At 34.0% G+C, this 23,121-nt stretch overlaps 1 protein-coding gene across 1 annotated transcript in view; it reads right to left on the bottom strand.

Annotated features, from left to right (window-relative positions):
* Nucleotides 1–1,146: 1,146 nt before the first annotated feature.
* Corin (corin serine peptidase) overlaps nucleotides 1,147–23,121 on the bottom strand; it is a 103,677-nt gene continuing 81,702 nt past the window's right edge. Inside the window, exons 13-17 of the mRNA XM_076129649.1 lie at nucleotides 13,081–13,261; nucleotides 12,467–12,620; nucleotides 11,987–12,110; nucleotides 11,500–11,648; nucleotides 1,147–7,330 (exon numbers count right to left, since the gene is read on the bottom strand). Of these exons, the coding sequence (XP_075985764.1) occupies nucleotides 7,130–7,330; nucleotides 11,500–11,648; nucleotides 11,987–12,110; nucleotides 12,467–12,620; nucleotides 13,081–13,261 (809 nt within the window). The 3' untranslated portion in view covers nucleotides 1,147–7,129. The remainder of the gene's footprint in view (nucleotides 7,331–11,499; nucleotides 11,649–11,986; nucleotides 12,111–12,466; nucleotides 12,621–13,080; nucleotides 13,262–23,121) is intronic.

Raw genomic sequence — 23,121 nt, 5'->3', positions numbered from 1 at the left:
AAACCCCAAATTATTATAAAAATGTCCAATTTTTGGCTCTATATAGTTTATAGTAATCCTAACTATCATAGTTGCGTCAACGAACTGTCGGGACAAAAGTAAAGTAGATTTTGGTAAATGGTAAATCTAAATGAATCAGTCCCACCGATTTCAAGGGCCGTAGTGACGAAAAGTTGGGAAATTTCTATATTCAATTGTTTATTTAGATATTTCCCAACTTGACTGTTACTAAATTAGGTCTACTAACGAGAGTAAAAAATTAAAAATGTCCTCTTAACCCGGAACTGGTGAGTAAAACGATAATTACGGCCATTTTTGTGTTTAGTGTCAGATAATTTATCGGCTAGATAAAGTGACAGCAAATGTATGAAACACTTTCAGTATTCCATTGGATAAACTGACATATATTTATCTAGAATTGAAACTGAGCCAATTTATGGCATTTCGTTAATGGCTAACAACGACAATGATTGTGACATTCGATTACATAATACTTATAACTTCCAAGGTAGAGCTTAGGCATAGCTTATCAGATGAAATTTTGACAGTTGTGTTTATACATTTGCAGTCACTAACTAGCAGTTAGGTTATCAGATACTTATTTATCTGAAACTAGTTTTTACTCTCGTTGGAATGCCTTTTAAACATTGGAGAGGGTTATAAAATACAGCTGTAACTAGATTTCTTTTTCATAACTTTGTCAGACGCCCTCTGCAATGTTATGAGTGAAACGGCCCGACCATGTAAAGGAAATGTACCACGTCTTATTAGTTAGTGGCTAATGCCTAGTTATTTATACCTATTGTTGATTAATGTAACTATATTGTATCCATTAGTAAAATATTAATTCAATTATTGATGTAGTTTGTTTTTTTCCCTATGTAGGTACTCCTTTTTTACAAATCATTTTAAATTGATACAGGGCAGAAGTATACTTGGTCTTAACAGACCCTCGAGTGTGTTACCTCATACACACTTTACCACTCGTCTTGGCAATATTTTTGCATGAAATACGAGAAGGTGGCGGGAGCAATATAACGGCAATTTTTGTATGATGATTGGAAAGAAAATGTTTTACGTATCTTTGGATTATTTGATTTACTTAACTTACAGGTAAAAAATGATTATTATAATAAAACAACAATATTTATTATAATATTTAATCCAAGCTTTAGGAACAAAGTAAAGCTACACAAGGGGGTACAAGCGACACACAGCGCTCACGGCTCGCCACAATCACAAACTAACACAAAACAAACGTATATCTTCAAAATATATCTTATTTAATGTAAATTATTTATTCGTATTGAAAACTGAAGTAATAGTGGCGATTGTATCTAATTTCAGCAGTACAAAAATATAACTACACATCTGATTATTGAAATAATTTATTTATGTAATAAATATTGTGCTGTGTAGGTTTCAGTGCAGTCGTGAAATTAAATTGAACTTTATGGACTATGGTTTAAGACTCAAATTAGTAGAGCAAACCAAGTCATATAAGCTAGCTCCGTTGCTTTTACTACAATGTGAAAGTTTTAGTAAAATTAGGGCGATAAATATATACTTAGCTACACAAATTACGACCTTAATACAACTGAAATAAAGTTCAAATTAAAACGCCGCATAAAAACATTTCGGCTCTAACTGACTGCACTGACCCTAGCATATTACCGATTAGTTTCATCACCTCCAGATAAGTACTAGCTAGTTTCAGCAGTGGATATCTCTTATATTTTATCTATAGGTTACACTATCCAATACTTATCCGTGAGTGAAAAAAACAGCTCTAAAACTGCATAAATATCCTGCAAATTAGGCCCATATAACAATGCAGTATAAAAATGCATAGGGAGGCTTGAAAGCAACATTGTACTACTACACATAACACCAATATACCCCACAGATATGATTGTATATGAACGGAAACTGTCTAAAATAGTGGCTTTAAGTACAGAATAATTTGTGCGTATCTATTACCTGACTACTTTACAATATATTTTAAAGTTATAGTAATTTAGGGACAAAACTTGAGTGTTGCCATTGAAAAATAAACTTTGAGTGTTGCTAGCTATATATAATTTGTTTTTTTTTGGTTGTTTTGTCCCATCCATTACTGTAACCTTCTTAATGCCAATAATCTAAACTACGAAGGTTGATTCATAAGTCTAGATGTTGGAAAAATACAAAAATTCGTTTAAAATAAATTAAGTCTTGTGACCACGGATTTATAATAAATCCGATATTATTGTCTGATCACATTTTATTGTCATTTTAGAATCTCTTACTACAAATAAATATTCCCTTTGATAATTCCTTAGATTATCTTTTCTGTGTGCTAATATTTAATATAAAATACATTTTATTTCGTAAAATACAATTTATATTCGTTCCTGTACAATTCAATTTAGTATATAATCTAAAAACAAACTTTTCAAGATTTTTTTTTTAATGATGATCAACTTGACATGTTTTTTCCAAAAAAAAATGAAAAATTAGTCTACCGGATTTCCGTTTTAATGCAGCATTAAGTAAACATAATATCTTATTTTTAGGGGCTATTTATGATAACGTAACACTTATTTGTAGCAAGAGACATATACATTGAACTAAACAATTAACATTGAATATAATTGAGTATAATTGATTTTGCGCGTACAATACTCGTTGACGAGAAATTGACTAGAATACTTCGTTAGACCGTACATAGTGTGTACTTATGTATAAAACACGTTAAGATAACAGATTCACAATGTTTTAACTAGTAGTAATTACACTGTCAAAGAAACTCACTGAAAACTCACTTTACAACTCGATCGGGAACATAGTACGAACTATATAGATTTTCTATTTGATGGAAACGTACATTTGTAGCGCGATTCTCTACAGTCGGTGCTATCAAATATTGAAAGTTTGACATTTTTAATGTTTTGCATAATTAGTTTCTCATTGCAACCGCTTGGGGCGGTGATCAGTATTCCAAACAAATTTACTCGATATCTAAGTGGTTGTCGATAGAGTTAGAGAATCGACGCATTGTTTTGTTTTATTTTCGTTTGCTTGTTCTAAAATTACAGTTAACAACGGCTATACCTATCATTTATAAACTTATGATTGCTTTACAGTATCTTAGGTTTAGTTTCTTTAACAGTGCATTACAAATAACTTTAACCTCCAAAAGCTAATAATACTGGCCAGTAAGATGAAAAGAAACACTCATTTATATCTAATAAATATTTTTCTACAACAATTAACATCCAATAAGGGCCAGTGTACACCGATGCGAGCACTAAACAGTGACGTCATAGTGACGTGGACACACTAAACACTTAATACACAACCGTTATTTTAGCCTGTAGTGATTGGCTTCAGAAATGATTCAGGATATGTAGAGGTCTTTTAAACAATATATATAACAGCTAACGCAATATAAGTCAAGTTCCAAGCTTGATATAAAGTTGGCGATAGATATTTAGTGGTACAATTCTCATATTTTTCATTTTATATTTTTTCTGGATGTTATAAGGTTTCGTATAAGAATAGAACCACTAATCACCCAAAAGTAGAAATTTAGAATTATATATTTTTTGTTCATTATCAAAATATTTATTGTCGCTAATTACGATAGTCACTATTTCTTTACAAATACGTATGTATCTAATAATTTTATAACCTATCACTATGGGTTGGAGTCAAACCGGCTGACTCGGAAAAGATATGCTTTGAACACGACACAATTTAGTCTACCATAGAATTTATTTCCCAACAGCAATTATTTCTACAACAGTATACAATATACGCGATACATGTACATTATAACATGTAGTACTACGTTTTATATAAACATTAAGAGCTTGAACATGCATAGTCCACACATGTTCTATATAAAGCCAAATACCAATGCATTTATTTGTTTATTTATATTACGAACTTAGTTTCCTTTGAGACACATTACTATTAACCAAGCGTCGCTACTACAGAAGGTACTGACAGACTAAATCAAATGAAAAGTGCTCGCCTAATATAAATACATTGAAGATCTTTCTACAATATTCTGTTTGCCAATATAAGCTAGTTGCTCACTTAAAACTGTAGCGTGTTGGTACCAAGAGAGTTAACCTGTATTTTTGGTGATATTTGATTCAGATTGATATGTGTGAAATAAATTACATGCATACTATCATAAGTGAACACCCAGCTCTACAATACCCTTGTGATATACGACCTTTTAATCATTTTTGTGATGAAAATATTTCTTTTTTTTTCTTATTTGGACTTGTAACTTACAATAATTTGAAATAGAAAAAAAAACAGTGACGTATCTGAAAAAAAAATAGTTTTGTTTAAAATAATATTATAAGTATGTAATTATAAAATTGAATGACGCGTCAACGCGTCACTTAATTTGACGTCAAACGAGTTACGTAGTCAATGTTATTCAACTAAAATTGTTAGACGTAAATAATTACTAGTATATTATTAAAAACTGTAAGAAAAATAACTTTGTGTTAGTACTACTTTGTTTAAGATTCTGACCTTGATCGTCCTTTAAATAATTTACTTTTTCCTTTATCAGCCTTTGCACTTCTATTCTAAACGATCCATTCCTTACACCTATTTATAGAAGACAGAGTAATTGTGCGAATAAACAAAATTATAAGATAACAAATGAAAAAAGGCGAGTGGGAAATAAAAATAAATGTACTGAGTAATGCATAGTTCATAAACCAGAGATCACAATAATCATAAGATGTTAGAACACTAAAGCATGGCCCTAATAGACACTAGTTTATCTCATATTACCTAACTTACTATTACATCTATATTATTAAACACAAGAATATAAAATCTCATTTCCATCCAAACTGTTACTTTCGTTTTCATAACAAAAATATCACAATTATACCTAAAATAGAATTTTTAATTTCACTTTCCGTAACTGTATTTTTTGTTCGTAACAAAATTGTTAAGTAATCTAATAAATATCTGATACAATTAATGTATTTTATATAAAAACATTTATATCGTAACACTAGTAGAAAGCTCGAGTTGAGAAGGAGACTCATAAGAAGTCAACAACCATACTTCCATGTAAATGTAGAATATTGTGTGCAACGTCGACGTCAACTGAACACCAATTGACAAATAGACTTGACTACAATTAAATTATGGTTTTCGGTATTTAACAGGATTATACTTATTTTATTATTTAGGATTATAGTAAGATTGTATTTTTCCTGTACGATTTTGTTGGAAATTTTTTAACGGTCGCACAGAGTTTGTAAAAGTGCGCGATGTTCCGCTCACTATTAGGTTCAGACGAATAATTGAAACTGCGAAAAAGTAGTGTATATTGATAGAGTAGGTAATAAATGCCATAAACATAATTTTTTTGAAGCACTAGATACTAATAAGTAGGTATAAGAATTTTGTTGAAACATGATGTGCAATGGATATGTAAAGGGAACCTTATTTACATAAAAGATATATTTTTAAATATTAACTTCGTTTGTAAGTTCACGTCGACGTTGCTATAATAATAACTCCATTCTATACTTATATAAATACACCTATGTTATTGAGCATAGCTTTGTGCTACCACTTCAATCAGAAACCCACTGTCGGGACCAGAACATCTAAATACGAAACAAAAACATTACCCATATAAAAGGAACTAAGTATATTTTTGACCTAAATTTAAAATATATCAACCACACCTAGATCTACTATATTCTCTAGTAATATGATGTCTTAAGATCTATTAAAGCTATGTCTCTAATTTCATCATAGATTCCGTTATCTTCGACTTCTTTAAATGATAGGTACTACCTAGTATTTAGAAATATTCTTTGAAACTGAAGTATCTAGATTGTATATTAACAAAGCTTACACTACATCTGTAAATATATGTTCAAAAATTATTATTGTCCTATGTCAAATAGATCGTGATTATTCATGATCAACGAGCGAAAGATAACGTATTCGCTATTTGACATATTTTACAGCAGACATTTATTGTCAAACACCTCAACTTGTATAATATATTAGTTATAGAATTTCTTTATTGTCACGATTTCATCGCGTGTAAATTTAATTTCGTTAATTTACTGTCGTCAGGAAGAACTTTAGAACAGCATAGATTTACACCTATTTTTATTAAATACTGTTTGACTATATTTTTTTAACCTGCATCCATATGAATGGGATTTCATAGTTTTATTCTATAAAAGCACTTTCCCCTAATACTACTAACATCAAACATCAAACAAACATACACTTAAACACTAAGGATGTCGTCGGATTTGTCACTCGTGGTCGACGAACTCAAACTGTGCGACGTACTCTACCGAACACGTACCGGACATACCAAGTATACGAACATTACGAACCCATGAGCACGCGAAACAAACACAACAGATCCTTCACTAACATCTAACACAGAATAAAAGTAAAAAAGTATCATATAAAAAAACGTCCTAAAAGTCTGCTAAAGCTTTGAGAACACTACATTACTTATAAAAGCGGCTTACATTAAAATTCACATTATTTAAAAACAGTTTTTTTCCATACACAATATTAGTTATAACTATTTCAATTTGATAAACGACTATCCCCGAGAAAAAGTATCGAGTGACGCTTCGTTGCGTCAAGTCGCTATGTAAAGTCAACTTTCAAGTCACGGGTAAACTTTTATACAATATCTCCATTCCTTCATAATAAATCATTTATTATCACAGCTTCAAATAATTTACATCACACGATATACGAGTGATATGTGAAAATATTTAGCCATATCATATTGTCGTCGTCGAAATTCAAAAGAATATTTAAGTCAATTTCTCAAGACGCGTATATGCGTCGTGACGTCATGTATAGGTACATATATTCATTGTATATCGGAAATATCTCTTGAAAAATTGACTTACCTACTACTTATTATAAATAATTTATTGTCGCGAGTAAGTAATTATTGTCACTCACAGTTGTCGAAATCTTGGACATCTGCAAAATATGCAGAGTATGATATAATATCATGTTATTTACACCACTTTGAAGTCATACCTTTCAATTACTACTATTATTGTCCAAATCCTTATAAACTACTTCAAAGTGATGTTGAATTTCCTTCTTATATGTCTTCTGTCTTGGCGTCGTCGTCGTTGTACTGCGCGATCTGCTGGTGGATCCAGGGTATGAACTTGGGCACGTAGGCGTACACGCCGGGGAGGCGGGGGTGAGCGCACTTGATGCCCCAGGACACGATACCGCCGACGTACCAGCGCATGGCGTCATCTGGATCTTTGCAGAGAAGGGGACCGCCGGAGTCACCCTGGAATAAAAAAATCTTATTATTTGTAGGTTGCATCAACCTTCTACAATTAATTATGCAGTCTTCCATATTCTGGGCAAGTTGTGAGTAAATTTTTTATGGTCAGGCTCTTATATTGTCTTATGTACTGTAATGTTCCAAAGTAAGCAAGATTTAGAGTTTCTGTTTGACGAATCGAATCGTAGGTATATTGAAATTTAGAAGAAACATAATTTTCACGCTCTGGTATTTATGCAAAACACATAATGTCTGAACTCAGTTTTTATCGACTTGTATAAGACGGTTCTACTAGGTACCTTTACTAAAATCTTGAACAAACAATCCAGACATAGATCTAAATTAACTATTTGTAGAGCATACCTACTATAATCTAATGAACTAAAGAATAATGACTCTATGTTAATACTTTATGAAAATAAACTAAAGAGTGTTAATCGTAAAGTTCGAGCTGAGTGGTGTCGGGCCGGCGGGAGGGTTTATGACGGAAGCCTTCGTTAAACAGGTGCTCACGACGCGATAGCCATCGTCAGCATTGCTTAGGCTAAGTCAACAGCGCTGTAAGGACACGTTCATAATAGGAACTGTTTAGAAAAACTTTCGAAGACTGTATTTTAGTGACAGTATGTTTTTTTTAACGATCTTGAAAGTGGCGGTTCGCGCCACTACAGAGATATGAGACCGCGACCGGAGACGGGTAACCATTTCTTAAATTTAGGTAACGTAGGTATATGAAACAGTTTGCTAGCGAGACCGAGAAAGGAGATAGATCCGAGACCCAGACTGGAAACAGATCGTAAGTAAAGTTGCGCTCACCGTCTCCGGTCATGGTGTTACTGTGTTATGTCTCCCTTGTGAACCACTGCCTTTAGACTTACAGTGGAAAAAACATTAACAATGAAACGATTAAGGCAATGAGCTTAACATGTCATCGATCTATGCTGTGTATTGCCTGTCAGTGACGAATAACATCATAATTATGAATATTGAAAATTGATGACAAAAAGTGAACGCATTGAAAAAAAAAACATTTAAGGAATTTAATGTTACTTTATGCTTAGATACTCGCGTATTTACGTGAATGTGTAAGGCAAGACTTACTCCATAATAACTATCAAACGCAAGATCAAATTGGTAGAACATAAACACCTCACCTACTTAGTAAGTAGATCCTTTAAACCGGTGTTCATAATGTGTATTCAGCCTAAGCAAGCTGTTTGTACATTGTACAGTACTTTGGGTAACGCTGACTTGTTCGAATTTAATTTTGTTCCGTTGTTACGACGCGCGAATTAGTAAAACTGGAGAATTTAACGGCTCGAGCCAGAAAATATCATTTGGTACGCTCGGTATTTTGGAATTTAACAAGAGTTGGAAAATATAAATTGACTGACTGCTTAAAAACGTTTTGAGCTTCATTCGTGCTAGAAAAGTTAAAAAGTTATGTTGTTTTTATTAACTTGAAATCCTGTTACACTATAATAAATGTCTGAACATTAATGCCTCTTAGGATACAAGATTTTCCATGACCTGTACATGGCTTTTCATAGAATCAGTCCATAATTTTTAATACTTTGCTTTACACTCTCCCTGCTTTAAGTTTATCTTGGATAACAAATTAAGACAGTGTTTGTCGAACCGAAAGACATACTTTGAGTAAATTTTTACATTAAATGCAAGGAATACCTAGTGAGGTTTTTGCAATGTGTATTTAAGATAATGAAAGAGCACTAAACTAACAAAACTAAAACTACAAATTGTGTTATAAAACTAACAATTTACAAAACTAGAGGAGAATGGTGGAGGTATCGCACGCTCCAGTGAGCCATCACTTGATAGAGCCTTCAATGATTTCGGCGAGCGAAGTAAACACACCCAATAAGGCACAGACGACTTGTTTATTGTCGATCCACCCCACTCACTTATATTGGATTTACCTATTGGCTGATCAAATATTTTGTTAGGAATCGTATTAGTACATTTTTTAGTTTGCTTTCCCGTTTATTGGAGTTTTGAGAGCGTTTCATCTCGAGGGTTGTTTTCGAGGAAACTTCCTACGCTAGTTCAGTTAATCAAATGGGATGGAAGGGTTTGAAAAGGGCTTGTGCGTAATAATGTTTTAGCTAAAACATAAAATAAATGAAATAATGGGTACACGTGTTTGTAATAAAATAACATTGTTATCAACAAATTGTTTGTTAAAGATTAAATCAGTTGTTTAATGAAAACATTTCCTTGAAGTAGACACAATTTAATTAAGATTATATTGAAGGCATGTCTTTTACAGCGTACTTCCAGTTATTTAAGTACTCATTGTTTTTAGAAAGATCACTTGAAGTTGCAACTTTATTAGCTTTAACTAACGCTGGTATTATCTATTTAACACTAGTTATAAAACCAAAGACAATGTAGAGAAAGCAATTGTTTAGTCGTATTTTTATAGACTCCATCTTAGAAGTGGAATACAGGCGCAACTTGTAGGTTTATTCTCTTTTAAGGATTAATCCTTCTAGCCGTATAGTAACGATTCCTATCCCCGTATTTCTTACGAAAATTGAACTATGATTTATCTTATACGCGCAATATTTCTCGACATATCTAAAAATGCGAAGCACCACTAGTAAAATCACCGTGGTATATCGACAATCGGAACATTTAATATGATATATAATAGCATCAGGTACAAACGCAATATCGTGTTCAATCAAATAAATATCTCTTATCCTATTGAATCTAACAACATTTGATGACGGGTAATTCGCCGAAATAAGTATCTGTTCATATTTCACGGGATTTTTACAAGATAAGTGGTGAAACACAATGGGAGTCTATTTTTGATGTCGTTGGTTACTATTGTTGAAATCCCGGATGTGTTAAAAAAAGTTCTGTTCATCTATTTCATAAAATCGCCTTTTGACTTAAGCTTCGCATCCACTGCGTCGGAATCGAAGCGTACGGACTGTAAGGATTTGTTGATATGTACTAATTCTATGGTACTGCTTGCACTGGATCGGAATTTGTATATAGCACGTGAATAAATACAAAATGGCAGATTCTTACATTCCCTACGGTCTGTACGCTCCGATTGCGATACGGTAGAAGTGCAGCTGTGGTCTATCTTGTACCAAAACGTTAAACCAAGCCATGTTATAACCATAATCCATGATCGCAGTAATGTAATATAAAATGACATAGTATTCATAAGTGGCAAAATACCAACCAATATTTGTTTATCTCTAGAAAACTGAACAAGTAGGACATAACTACTCAAAGTTGAACAACTAGCCTTTTCTTAAGAAAAAATCTTCAACAACCAAACAACAATACAAAACTTCAATACATCAAACAACTAGAAAACATAAAAGCATATAAATATGTAAAGAAGTGTTCGTTGCTAGCAGAAACTTTTGTGGTCAGTTCCTAGAATTTTCACATTAAGGGTATTCTAAATTCAGCTGCGAACTTTTGTATAACACTTCACAGACAACTTAGACAAAAGAAAATGTGGGTGAAGCACCAAAAATGATTATTTTGAAACTGCTTTTTATAAGGATATAGAGTTATCTCATCACGAAAAAGTCAATAAAATTCCAATGATCTATTCATTTAAGTAATGTTGGCACGTTATGCTTATCTATGAAACAATCACGATAACTACTGGATTAAGTCAAGAATTAAGATTCAGTGGCAGCTGAAAATCAGTGCTGTGCCTAGAACAACGTACACTAAGCTGTAACCCTTTGTTGCATATAAATGTACTGACTTGTTACCAAGTTCTGTACTTTTTTTTTCTTATCTCATTACTGTGCCACTGCAAGGCAAGAGTCTCCTCCCAAACGAGGGGGAGGAGTGAGGGCCTTGAGTCCACCAAGCTGGCCAAGTGCAGGTTGGGGACTTTGCATGCCCTCAATAAATGTTTAAATAATTTTTTAGGCATGCAAGGTTTCCTCACGATGTTTTCCTTCACCGTTAGAGCAAGTGATTATTATTTCTTAATACACACATAACTTCGAAAAGTCACTGGTGCAACCACTTGCGTGGGAGGTGCCAACTTAAAGCACTCGGCTATCACTGCTTATATGTTTTTTTACATGTGTAACAAAAATAAATGGTAGGACACATCACACACATAAGATATCGTCTTCATAAAAATGTATCTAAAGTAAACTAACCTGACAAGCATCCTTGCCTCCCTCAGGGTATCCAGCGCAGATCATGCCCTCGGTGACGTTGAGGTCTCGGTGCTCCAGCCACTGGTTGCACAGGTCTCGGTTCAGGACTGGCACTTCCACTTCGTTCACTGCTGGCTCGTATTCTGACACTGGACATCAACATTACGAATGTTAGGTTTTGCTGAGATATGTGAAGGTTATATTTACCATTCGACTACTGGCATATATTTCTGCGTAAGGCAATGAAGCTCAAAGGTTCAGCTTAAAGGTGGTTTTAGTGATATTTTCAGTGGTATTTTACCCCAGCGACAAAAGCCAAATAAACCTTGTGTCAAAGAGTCTAGTCAAGTGGTGACAAAGATTAAAATTCTTGTAAAACTGTGCACATTTACATAACAAACGTAAATCTATTTAAATATGGTAAATAACATTTTTAAAAATGTTCTAAAATAGTTTCCAACACGCTTGTGAAACTAGGTATACTCACGTTCTTTATCATCGCGCTTCCCCCAGCCGATGACAGTGCAGAGAGTGCCGGGCTTCAACACGCGGTGCGCTGGCGGCAGACACACGGGGGACACTTGCTCGTGGTAGCGCACTCGGACTGATAACTGTTGAGACAAAAGTCCTTGTCGATTATATCGTAACTTTATGAGAACTGTTAAATTGTTATTTGAAAGCGGTGGATGCCAAACAATAAAGAAGACAAAACATTTTGTTAATTGGGGAGATGAAGCTTCTGAACAGTTCAATATAACCCTTAACAAGAATTAGTACTGAATGATACGATTGCCTTGGAACCACATTAACTATGTCCAAAATATAGATATTGTGATGTTGTGGCCAGCATCAAAGCATAGAGGATGTCCAAATATTAAATGAATGTTAACAAATTATGGTTCTTTTCGAGAAATAACAGGAATAAAGACTTCAAAAAATATCAGCATCTAAATATATCCTTACGTACCTGAAAGAGTGCGATGTCATTATCATGAGCGATGCCGGAGTTGTACTGCGGGTGCGGCGCCACTCGCTTCACCTTCACCTTCTGTCCGTAGTACGCGTGTGAGCGACGTCGTGTGATGCCTAGTTGTATCGTCCATCCGTTCACGTCCGTGTGACTGAAGAACAAAATGTATTTTGTAATCTATCTATGAAGGTGTCCCGTGTAGTCTTTCGGAAATAAATTTTCCACCAATTGTAGAAAAGACTAATTACTGGACCCAAAACTATTTAGTCTTAAAACGATCGAAATCAAGAAAAGTAAACGTAATTACTTAAGTAAAAGTAAATGATTATGTGGCCACGCGCTTTAATTCACATTATAGGGCAACGTGTTAGTGTAGTGTAACAGAATATGAAATTGTCAAAACTTGAGGGTAAATGTTCACTCATCCGCTTTACGTATAAAGGTTTTGTCATTACTGTAACGTCAAATAAACTGTTTGACTGCATAAAAATAATGTATGTTTGCACAATTGTCAATAAGAATCATCCAATTTAAAAATTTTGAGGTATGAGCGTGACTATCCACCCAAATTACTGCAAAAAAATTATGTACGAAGTCCCTTCTATACTTACTTGCCAACGCAATGCGCAGCGGTGAGCACCCACTGATCAGCGATGAGTACTCCGGCGCAGTAGAACACCTCCTCGGGCCCGCCGAGGATAGCGGCCAGGAACGGCCAGTCGCCGGGAGACGCTGGCACACCACCCACTATACGCTTGGACGCCACGCCGATGGTACGCCTCTTGCCGCATTCTGCAACAAGCGGGTTTATGTCACATTTGTTCTAAGTATATGACGGTATGAGCAGATTATTTTTTTCGTTTTCTACCCATAGGCGCACTTATTTGTGTTTGAATGTGATTTATATTGGAGTAGTTCGGAACGAAACGTTTCCAATAAAATCTGTAATCAGTCTTTTCTTGAAAGCAGCTCACGCATTTTCGTACGGACGTATAAATAAATAGAATAATTTTCGCCACATTTTCGTACGTAAATATATTGCAATAACAATTACTACTTTAGATATCGACTTTTTAAACTCACTGGCTTCTGAGTAAACTTATTTAACAAACTCTTTAGCCAAAACATCCAAGTTAAATAAAGAAATACAACATTACAAAAAGCTGACGGCCACAAACGCTAATATTATGACAATTTCCAGCCCAACAGCTCTGAACAAAGTAAGCAAGTAAATATTAATCCTATTGTAATTTGTGCTTGTTCCCCCACTCCCCCCACTTCCCTCGCTGTGGACGCAAAAATTAAACTTGTAAAGCTCAAGTTCTCTATTCAACTCACTTGATGTCCGTTCAAATAAATGTTAAGTAAACCCTTTTGATGGTAAACATTTTTTTCGCCAGTTCAACCAAGAAAAAGCTTTTGCTACTCGTTTTGTATCTAAGTTTGTTTATTATGAAAGTTTGGACGAAATTCTAAAAAGGAGTAATGTAGGTAGGATTGATACTTTGTTAGGTCTTTGAATTAAAAGAAAATTACCCTGTACTTATTTCAAAAGAAACTGGTTATCAAATAAGCAACGACTCTATTGTAATGTGCCAAGATGTCATTTATTAACGGATAAATTCACTCCAACTCGTAGTTCAGATGAAATACGGGGTCAAATGAAACGTGATCTAACAGTGAGAGACATGTCTTTGGCTGACAATATTGCTATTACAGCTAGTGTCAGCTACAAAATTATTCGTCTCTTTCCTTAACATGAAATCCTACCAAACCACCACAAGCCATTAAAATGTTTGTACATTTCACAAAAGGCTTAAAAAACCTACTAAAGACAAACACATAAAGACCACAACTTCCTTTGTTTTAAAAACACTTCATAATTAGATGTCAGAAAAATCTGTTTAATCACGCGCCGGTTTTGTGCGAGACGAGACGAGGCCTACAGAAGGTAATCTGTTGTTCATAATTGTTGTCGCCTTGGACCAACTTTAATTATGCCCTTCAAGGCGCGGCAGGTGGGCCCGGCTTAGGCAAAAGGATTTAGGCGGTTTCGTTACGTCACGGACTCAAATTTTCAGAGGGACGAAATGCTTAAGATACTGTGGACTGTTGCTGTGCTGTTGCTAATTAGTTAAATGATCTTGGAAATCACTTAATGGGGCATTTTCTTTGATTTCATTGAAGGGATCAAAAGAAAATATACAATATCAAGTAACTAGAAAGAATTTGATGTCGTAAAGGTGATAATTAAATTCTTAAACGCGTTAGCTGGAATAACTTGAAACCGTGATTGGTGGAAATTCAAAAACTTTTCTTCTAACATAGCGAAAATTGTGACTGAACTTTTACAAGAAAATGCATGTAATAAAAGTAAAACTAACTCTGATGTCGCGCCATTGCCTTTAGAATAAAACATAATACAGTGTTTCTCGGTACTGTGTCGTAGGTACGTGCCTGCAATATTTCCTCGCGTGTAGATCAAGTAAGCTGTTGTGTAGTGGTACATGATGATACGTGTTTGAGGTGTATAAAATATATATGATATTTGCTTCAGTTAGGATTACATTCAACGCTCACGGCACCTTCTATTTTTTTGTGAAGTGGCATTGTTGTGTAATAATGTTTCTGTCGGCAAAGTAATTAACTTTGTAGTATTTAAGCTTATTTTGAAATTGAATTTTGTTTAGCTTTTATCATTTATGAAACAAAATGTCTACTTTTCAGTAACCACTTTTATTTTTCCAAAATACAAGCGCAGCAACGCTGGTACACAAATGTGTATAAATAGATCAAGAACAATATTAAGTTTTCTTTAAACCTCAAAATCTCTTGCTAAGAACAACAAGATATATCACATATATCACACGTCTAGCTTCATAGATCGTTCATCGTAACAGTATGAAGACAAACCGACGTCCAATACCTAGCGTTTCTTCAATTTCTCACGTAATAGAACGTGCTAAATAAATAGTCTAGTGAAAGCTATTTGTATTGACACTGGCGGTTTATTACTGACAAGACTTATTGGCGCTCCGTGCCAAGACGTGCCGAGGTTAAATGACTTCCCGACCAGTCTTGCCAAGTGACCTGACTTATTGAAAAGCTTTGCATGAAATTTCAAAGCACTAGCTGCTACCAACAGCTATTGCATGGAAAAATATTGGGTTCTGGAGGAAAAAAGTTTTTTACTGGTATATTTTTTTCATGAAAAATAAAATCTACGTTATTGTATTGACGTATGTGTAAATGCAGCTGTTTTCTCATGCAAAACAATTTAATGTACAAATCTCATAAAATTGCTTAAAATTGCAGTCTACCTACTAGCAAGAACTTATTTATTTATTGGATCACCAACAGTAGACCATGTAGACGTAGTTACAAGACGTTATAGAGGTTTGTGTCAATACAAGAGATTCGATGAAAAACCCGGAAAAGTTCGATGAACGCAGGCTTTACTGGATAAGTAGAGCATAAACAAGGAAAAGAGTTAAAGAAAAGCTCACAATATCTGCTAGAAAATAAATAACCATATCAAAATGTCAATAAAAATCAGGATAAACAAATTTATTGCAAAGCACCGTTTAATATCAAAAAACTTGGCCAGCGTAGTGGACTCCAGACCTAACCCCCCCCCCCCCCTCCCCTTTTTGGGAAAAGACCCTTGGCCCGCAGCGAGATAGTAATGGGCTAAAAAAGATATCAAATAAAGTTTTTAAAAAGGCACACGAAAATGTGTTCCCATATTTTATTACTTATCAGAATGTAACTAGCTTCAAAACGACTCAATTACCTGTCATAACAACCAATAACATAATAACGAACACAAACAGACACAATAAAACAACATGATCCATACTTCCGTTCAAAAATTGTATTATTTATAGTACAGTACAACGCGGATTTTTATTTCATCTCGTAAAATACAAGTACTGTATGAGCGATGCTACGATAGAAATAAATTGACGAAACTTATGGCCAGTCGTTACAGGTAATGAGACCACAGTGTGAGACAACACGAACGAATTCCAACCCTATATTTTATACGATAAGGTTCATATTCGTGTGAAAATCATTGATATTTATGGATACTTGAAAGCTCTGATGTAAGGCACTTTAGTATTTCATCAGTTTAGATTTTAATTAAATTTTGAATGTAAAAAGTGAGATTGGCAGAATTAATGAAGCGTGTGCGTTTCCTTTCCGATAAGGGTTGGTGAAATTGAACTTATTAAAGATACGGTCAGCGTCAGAAGTTGCTGAAAATGTTTAAATGTTCGAAATGACAAAATTGAATGGGCGATATTATGTATTGAGCTAATTTTGTGGGCTTTTATTATTTGAATTTATTGACAAGGCTAAGATATATAATGCATAATCAACGCGATTCTGGACAGTCGGTACTTTTGAATATCAAGAGTTTGACATAATGTACTGTGAAAATAGTTTCTACTATGCGCGCTAGAGGCGCTGAACCGCTTGTATTACAATTATTTTTCGTTAGCTAGCGGGCGTCAATAGTCGATAGTAGTAGAGAATCGCGGTACAGACTGATATTATCTGTCAAGCCCTAATGGAAACTTAGCAGGGTATAGCAGCTGTCAAGTGTTGTAATGCTGGTAAAACCCAGTTATGCTAATTCAGACATACTCTTATAAGTTTGCTGGACGCCGAGTTCATTATAGTAGGTAAACAGTTCATCAGCCTTGTTATATATCGTCAACAAAAAAAATAAACACATTATCTTGAAACTTTAAAATGAGAAAAACGTTTTCGAACTAACATACCAACTCATTATGTCATTCACGCAACATTTTAAAGTTTTCATACCAAAACAAACAAAGTGAGCCGCAGTCCAGACAAAGGCAGTATTAAGATACCTCAGCGTATGATCAAAGAATTTGTCCTACAAAAGTCCATATTGATTGTTGAGTCGAAGCCAGTAGTTAATGTAGTATCCTCTGCTATATGAAAGGTAGAGGTACGGAATGTATCCGTGCGTTGATTTTGGAACACTCGATTGAAGGTCTGTCTACTTTGTTACTTTCGCTTGTAGTGAATTTGTGTAGTATTTTTTTTAACTTTGATATGAGCACAGTAATAGAAAATTTTATGAACCTACTTTTGGATTAAATAAATATCTATAATTTTCATTGAACCTAAAAACTTTTGGTTAGGTTCCAGGTATAAATTCATGAAATCTTCTACAAAGGTAAAAGTCAAACAACTCCATAAAACGAGGTGTTTTTAAACCAGTGAAAACTGACTTCGGTCAGCTAAATTAAGGTAAAGAATGCGTGATAGTAACATGCGTGTTATATTAGAAGAACGCAAAGCAAACGTTGAAAGTTAAGAATGAACATAAAATTCCCAACATTATAATTTGCTTCGATATCATATTATTTATAGCTTACCAAGGTGACAGCAACAATTAATAAATTTCTTTCAAACAAACCAAACGCCTTGAAAGCGTAATGAAGGAGCAAACTAACCTAATTCTTGTGATGCATTTTCCTTAGCAACGACGTTTAATATAAACATGACAGCTGTAAGAGGATTGGCCTAGTTATGGAAATGATCTGAAGTAGTCACGGGCGCCTCAACACGAGTGCTCTCCTCATGAAATATTCGCTTTGTTTACTTCCAAATTGAGAAATAACATAGCGTATGTCTCTCTGGAAAGAGGGAAGATCCATGTACTCAATTCACAAAACGTGTTTACGAACTTACGAGTATTATATGTAGTGAAGGATTATATGTAGGTATAATAAGTATGTAGTGAAGGAAGATTTCTTCGCATTATTGACTCTTAGTAGTAGTTATCGTTTCTTTTGGAAATAACATGCTTCTTGGCATAGAAAATGCAACGTTCCTCGAAACTTCTACAACATTTTGTATGAAAAAATGATCATGCCAAGTGATTTAAGAGGCGATACAAGTATGAAAAGTTTGTAATCCCGCATTCTAGTTCAGATGGTAACCCGTTTATGGATGACCTGTGATAAGCAACGTGTAATTCGTAAGTAACCGCTTGAAATCGCTTTAACGGTTTTATTGATCGCTATCCTACCGAAAAGACTTAAAATCAAGAACAATTTAATGCCTTACTTACTTATAAAAGTAACAATACAAAAATTATAAACGTCTAATGCTACGTTTTCTTATAACGATTAAATAAAGCTAAGTGTGCATTGTGAGGATGAGCCTGCGAATAAACCATGTCAGCGTTCTCGGAGTTTTGTGGCAGGCAATTAGAGGATTACGTCCACGGGAGGGACGAATGTGGCTTTGTTACCTTTTAATATTTGTTTTTATTATATCTGAGATACGCTAAATAGAAGGTATATTTGGGTTTTTTAGTTTATTGCTACATTTTAGGCACATATTTTGGCCAGATTACCATATTCCTGGTTGCTACTGAGGAAATATGCAATTGCAAGGTACGTTTAGCAAATCCAAGTCCTCAATATACTTAACGTTGGCACCAAATAGACAGTTTTACGACACAGGCAATCCATAGAAACATAATAATATATTTCTTCAGTATATTATTACTTCCACAACAACCAAAACAACATAAGCCTACAGGAAAATTCTTATTTATCGGCTCAAAGCTCGTTGAAATAAGATAAAAAATAATATTAATTTTAACCCGAAAAAGGATCTCAAGTACTCGTTTTCGTTTGTGCGCCGCGAGCGCGATCTTTACGCAAATATTTGGTGACCTACAGATGTTTATTCAGAGCTTAAATAAGTATTTCTTCAGGAGCTGTTATTCGCAAGGCTCAGTACACAAGGATTTTGAAGTTCACGGTCACTCTAATCAAATTTTGGTGGAACATCGTCAAGTTTTTGATAAATATTGACAAGGGAAATTGTGGTGTAATTTTTGCAATTCTTTACCGATAATTGAATTTAGTCGAAGGAAATTTTATTTTACTGAAGACGACCAAGAAATTCGAAAGCATTTTACTGATTAAATTATTTAACCAAACCACCAGTACCTAAATAGAAAGGAAATATATTTTAGTTTGTTTTCAACCAACTAAACAACATCCTAACTCACTCCCATAGGACGCCGTCCGAACTACTACCCGTCCACACTCCTTTTGTTTCACGTACAGTACAATAAATATGTGTTATATGCACACAGCTCGGTATAAGCGGTCAAACCTTCAAGTAACATTGGGCCACAGCCCGGGACATTGCCCGCCGCGCCGACGTTGCGTAACGATCGATATTTCTTTTAGGCACAACAATTTTCAATAGCATCTTAAGATGTCCTGAAATTTTCAGTTTTGTTTAGTGTGTTTAATCCTTCGCTGTATTTTTAAGAGGGCTTAGTTTGTTTTTCTTAGAATTATGGCCGTAACGAACTTGAGATTAAAGGGTTTAGTGTGTACCAAGTTTTTCTTCTTTCAAGGTTAGTGGAGCTTAAACTGCTCATAAAAAGTAATAAAAAACAATAATTACTTGTTATATTGTTGTTGTTTTTTTATTCAATATATTCAATAATTACTTGTTTCTGGCCATCGAGATCCATAGACTCAAGTATATAATAATTAGCATGAGTTGTCCTTACTCATATGCTAATTATTGATTGTTTTACTAAATTGGGCGGGTACATACATTTTCATAAATATATCTAACAGAAATTGCAACTATAATATGTGAGTCTCACTTTTTTTTCAATTTTTTTTTCTACATCGTTGAAGCGTATTTTCTTTTATCAGAAATAATAAAAAGCAGAGGTGAGCATAAAGAAAACAGGTTCAATTACAAATAAATGATCGTTTAATTTAGTTCTAAAGCAAAACACTTTTCTTCCTCTACACTTCTCTCTCAAACTATATTTTCTTCAGCAGTAGATCATCAGTAATATTTATCAAAAGATCGATATACTCGTTATTGCCCGGTTGACCGTGGCCCCGCGCTGGCAGGTTGTGGCCAGTCGTGGCAAGTTGTGGCATGTTGCCAGCTTATCGCGCGCTGTAACCGACCGCCTGCCGAAGCCAAGCTTTGCTCCATTCGCTCGTTGGATTTGTGTTTATCGTTCACTTTCTACTATTATAACATACTATTGGAAATTAAGCTCTTGAAGATACCTATATTCATTCTATACTCTCAAAATTGAATATAGTTTATTTATTTTTAATCTTTATGTATAAAGATGTATACAGATACATCTGGTATCTGTGTGAGTGGGTTGAACCCCAAGGGCCAACTTATACCGTCTATAAATACCGTCTTACTACCAATTCCACTGCAAAATTAAAGAGAGAAGAAACTGCAAAACTAGAAAAAGAACAAGGCATCATCTAGCCGCTATAATGAAGGGTGTTATTTTATTTCAATGTCATCGAACTTTATTCTCCAAGGCTTAACATGTACAAATATCTTACGCAACATGTCGATCGTAGCTATAGTTACGCCAATTTCTACATAATAGACAATAGTAACTTCCACAGAAGGAAGCCGTATTCATCATCAATTGTATGTAATGAAAAACACACAAAATACTGCTCATCATTCAATAGGTAACACGTCTAAACAAACATAATATTTCACACATAGCAACTACAAAATCAACGAATGAAAGAACCATGAAAACATTTCATTTTTTCTCCATAAAATCCTCTTATGGGAACATCAAAGAGGCCTTTGTAAAGACTTTTGGTTTTCAATAATAATTAATAAGCTCTTACGTTTTTGTCAGACTTTCCCTTTGAAGGCAGTGCGTAAATGGCTTAGATTAAAAATCCTGTGATATTAATTTTCTAAGAAAAATATTACAGTACTTGAATGTTTGTTTCGAGAATTCAAGATGTAGTTTATATTATTGAAGCTGAAGATCTGTTAGCAACAGATGTTACGAGGTTAATGAACGCGAGAACAACACTTGAGGAAAATAAAGGAAAATAATGTTTTGTAAAACAGATTAAATAAATACTCGAGCATTCTTGAAAAGAAAAATGTATTTTATCTTGAAGAAAATAGAGAAATATTTGAAATTTCGCTGTTCCATTATCAATATTTCACGATGAAAAGTTTTGTTAAAATAATACAATTTGAGGTGGCCGATTGAAACGTTTGTATTTACTTCATTTCCATAATTTTATTCCTAGTTTACCTGTGGTAGTATCTAAGTTGAGTAGTTCAACATTTATAATTCACAAAATATATTAAACTTCTACCAAAACATTATCGATTTAGAGCTTATTTAACATAAAGTAAAGGAAAGTGTAATGGACCCGACCTTTCAACAAAACTCGACAGGAACTTTGTATTCCGTCTCAATAAATATTTTTGCATTGAAATACTATTTTATATATTTCAAGTAGATTGAAACGTGGCTGGGTTTTCAATTACAAGTTTTTTAGAACAGTCTTGTTTATATCTACGATTATTTCTTGAACAAAGTCATAAAAAAGGAGGTTTTTCATTTCATTTTTTTACAATTCTAAAGTAGATTTGAAAATCGTCATGTCTTATCCATCATGTGTCGCATGTGACTTTCTTAGAATTTAATATTTAGTATTGTTGAAAAATAAATACATTTAAAAGGAACTGTCTTGTAACTAAAACCATAATACAGCTAAAAGATTAAACCCATTAAATAGAGATCAACGATTTAAATGATAAGAACTATAATAAAATAAGAAAGTTGAATGGAATTCACTTTTATTAAACATCAAACCAATGTAAAAGGTATTGACATACAGACATTGAGAGATAAAAAGCGTAGATCTTTATATTTCATCATCTTTATCAATAAGGTGTACTTGTACCTTTGTAATTCGTTTTACATAACTCTGAATAAGGGCTTTCATTAATTTTTTCTTCTCTCGTGACAGATTTTATAATTAAAAGCCATTTGTCTTCGCAAATTAGATTTAATTTTGTTATGCTGGCGTCTCTGTGACCTTCTTTGAAGTTGACATTGCTATCTTCAAGCTTATATCCGAGTAAGGTGTGCAGAATTTTGGGCACTGTATATTAAAATTTATCAACTTTTTAGTTAAAAAAATAATTATTATGGTGCCTATTTCAGTTAATCCCTAGCATCTATTGATGACTACGTATATCGTAAGCCAACTGTCGTAGACTACGCAATTTTATGGATATGGATACCAACTGTATATGTTAAAAGTATTTACAACCGTTTACGGAATGAACTGTACAAAAACACACACTACATTTGAAAAAACAGCGAATAAATTTCTAGCCTAAATTGCTTCCAACAATAAACAGCAAAAAAAACAGATTTTGTATACAAATCTGTCACAACAAACATACCTTTATCATTTTATAAATAAACATACAATAGATATAATAACATAACGAAAAGCCATTATACAAACAGACATGGCGGGCGGGAACGTTTCGTTTTAATAAAAGCCTAATGCTTCCTGGCAGGAGGCACTCGCGCTCAACGCACCGTTATGTACAGTCAACTACAAAAGTCTCTTAACAACTCTGCTTTTAACATATGGGAGTCCCAAAATTAGAGAGGTCTAGTTTTCTTTGCTGGTCAATTGTAGGTTGGGAATTTTTCATTCTTTATGTATTTGAACGATAGCAGACGGTCGCAATGTGCAATGACAACCATAACTTAATTCGTTTCCTATAGCCCTATTATCTATCTCTACCAA

Source organism: Anticarsia gemmatalis, chromosome 1 (assembly GCF_050436995.1).
Source record: "Anticarsia gemmatalis isolate Benzon Research Colony breed Stoneville strain chromosome 1, ilAntGemm2 primary, whole genome shotgun sequence".
NCBI lineage: Eukaryota > Metazoa > Arthropoda > Insecta > Lepidoptera > Erebidae > Anticarsia > Anticarsia gemmatalis.
Note: the sequence above shows the minus strand (reverse complement) of the source record. Positions and strands in the feature narration are given on the sequence as shown.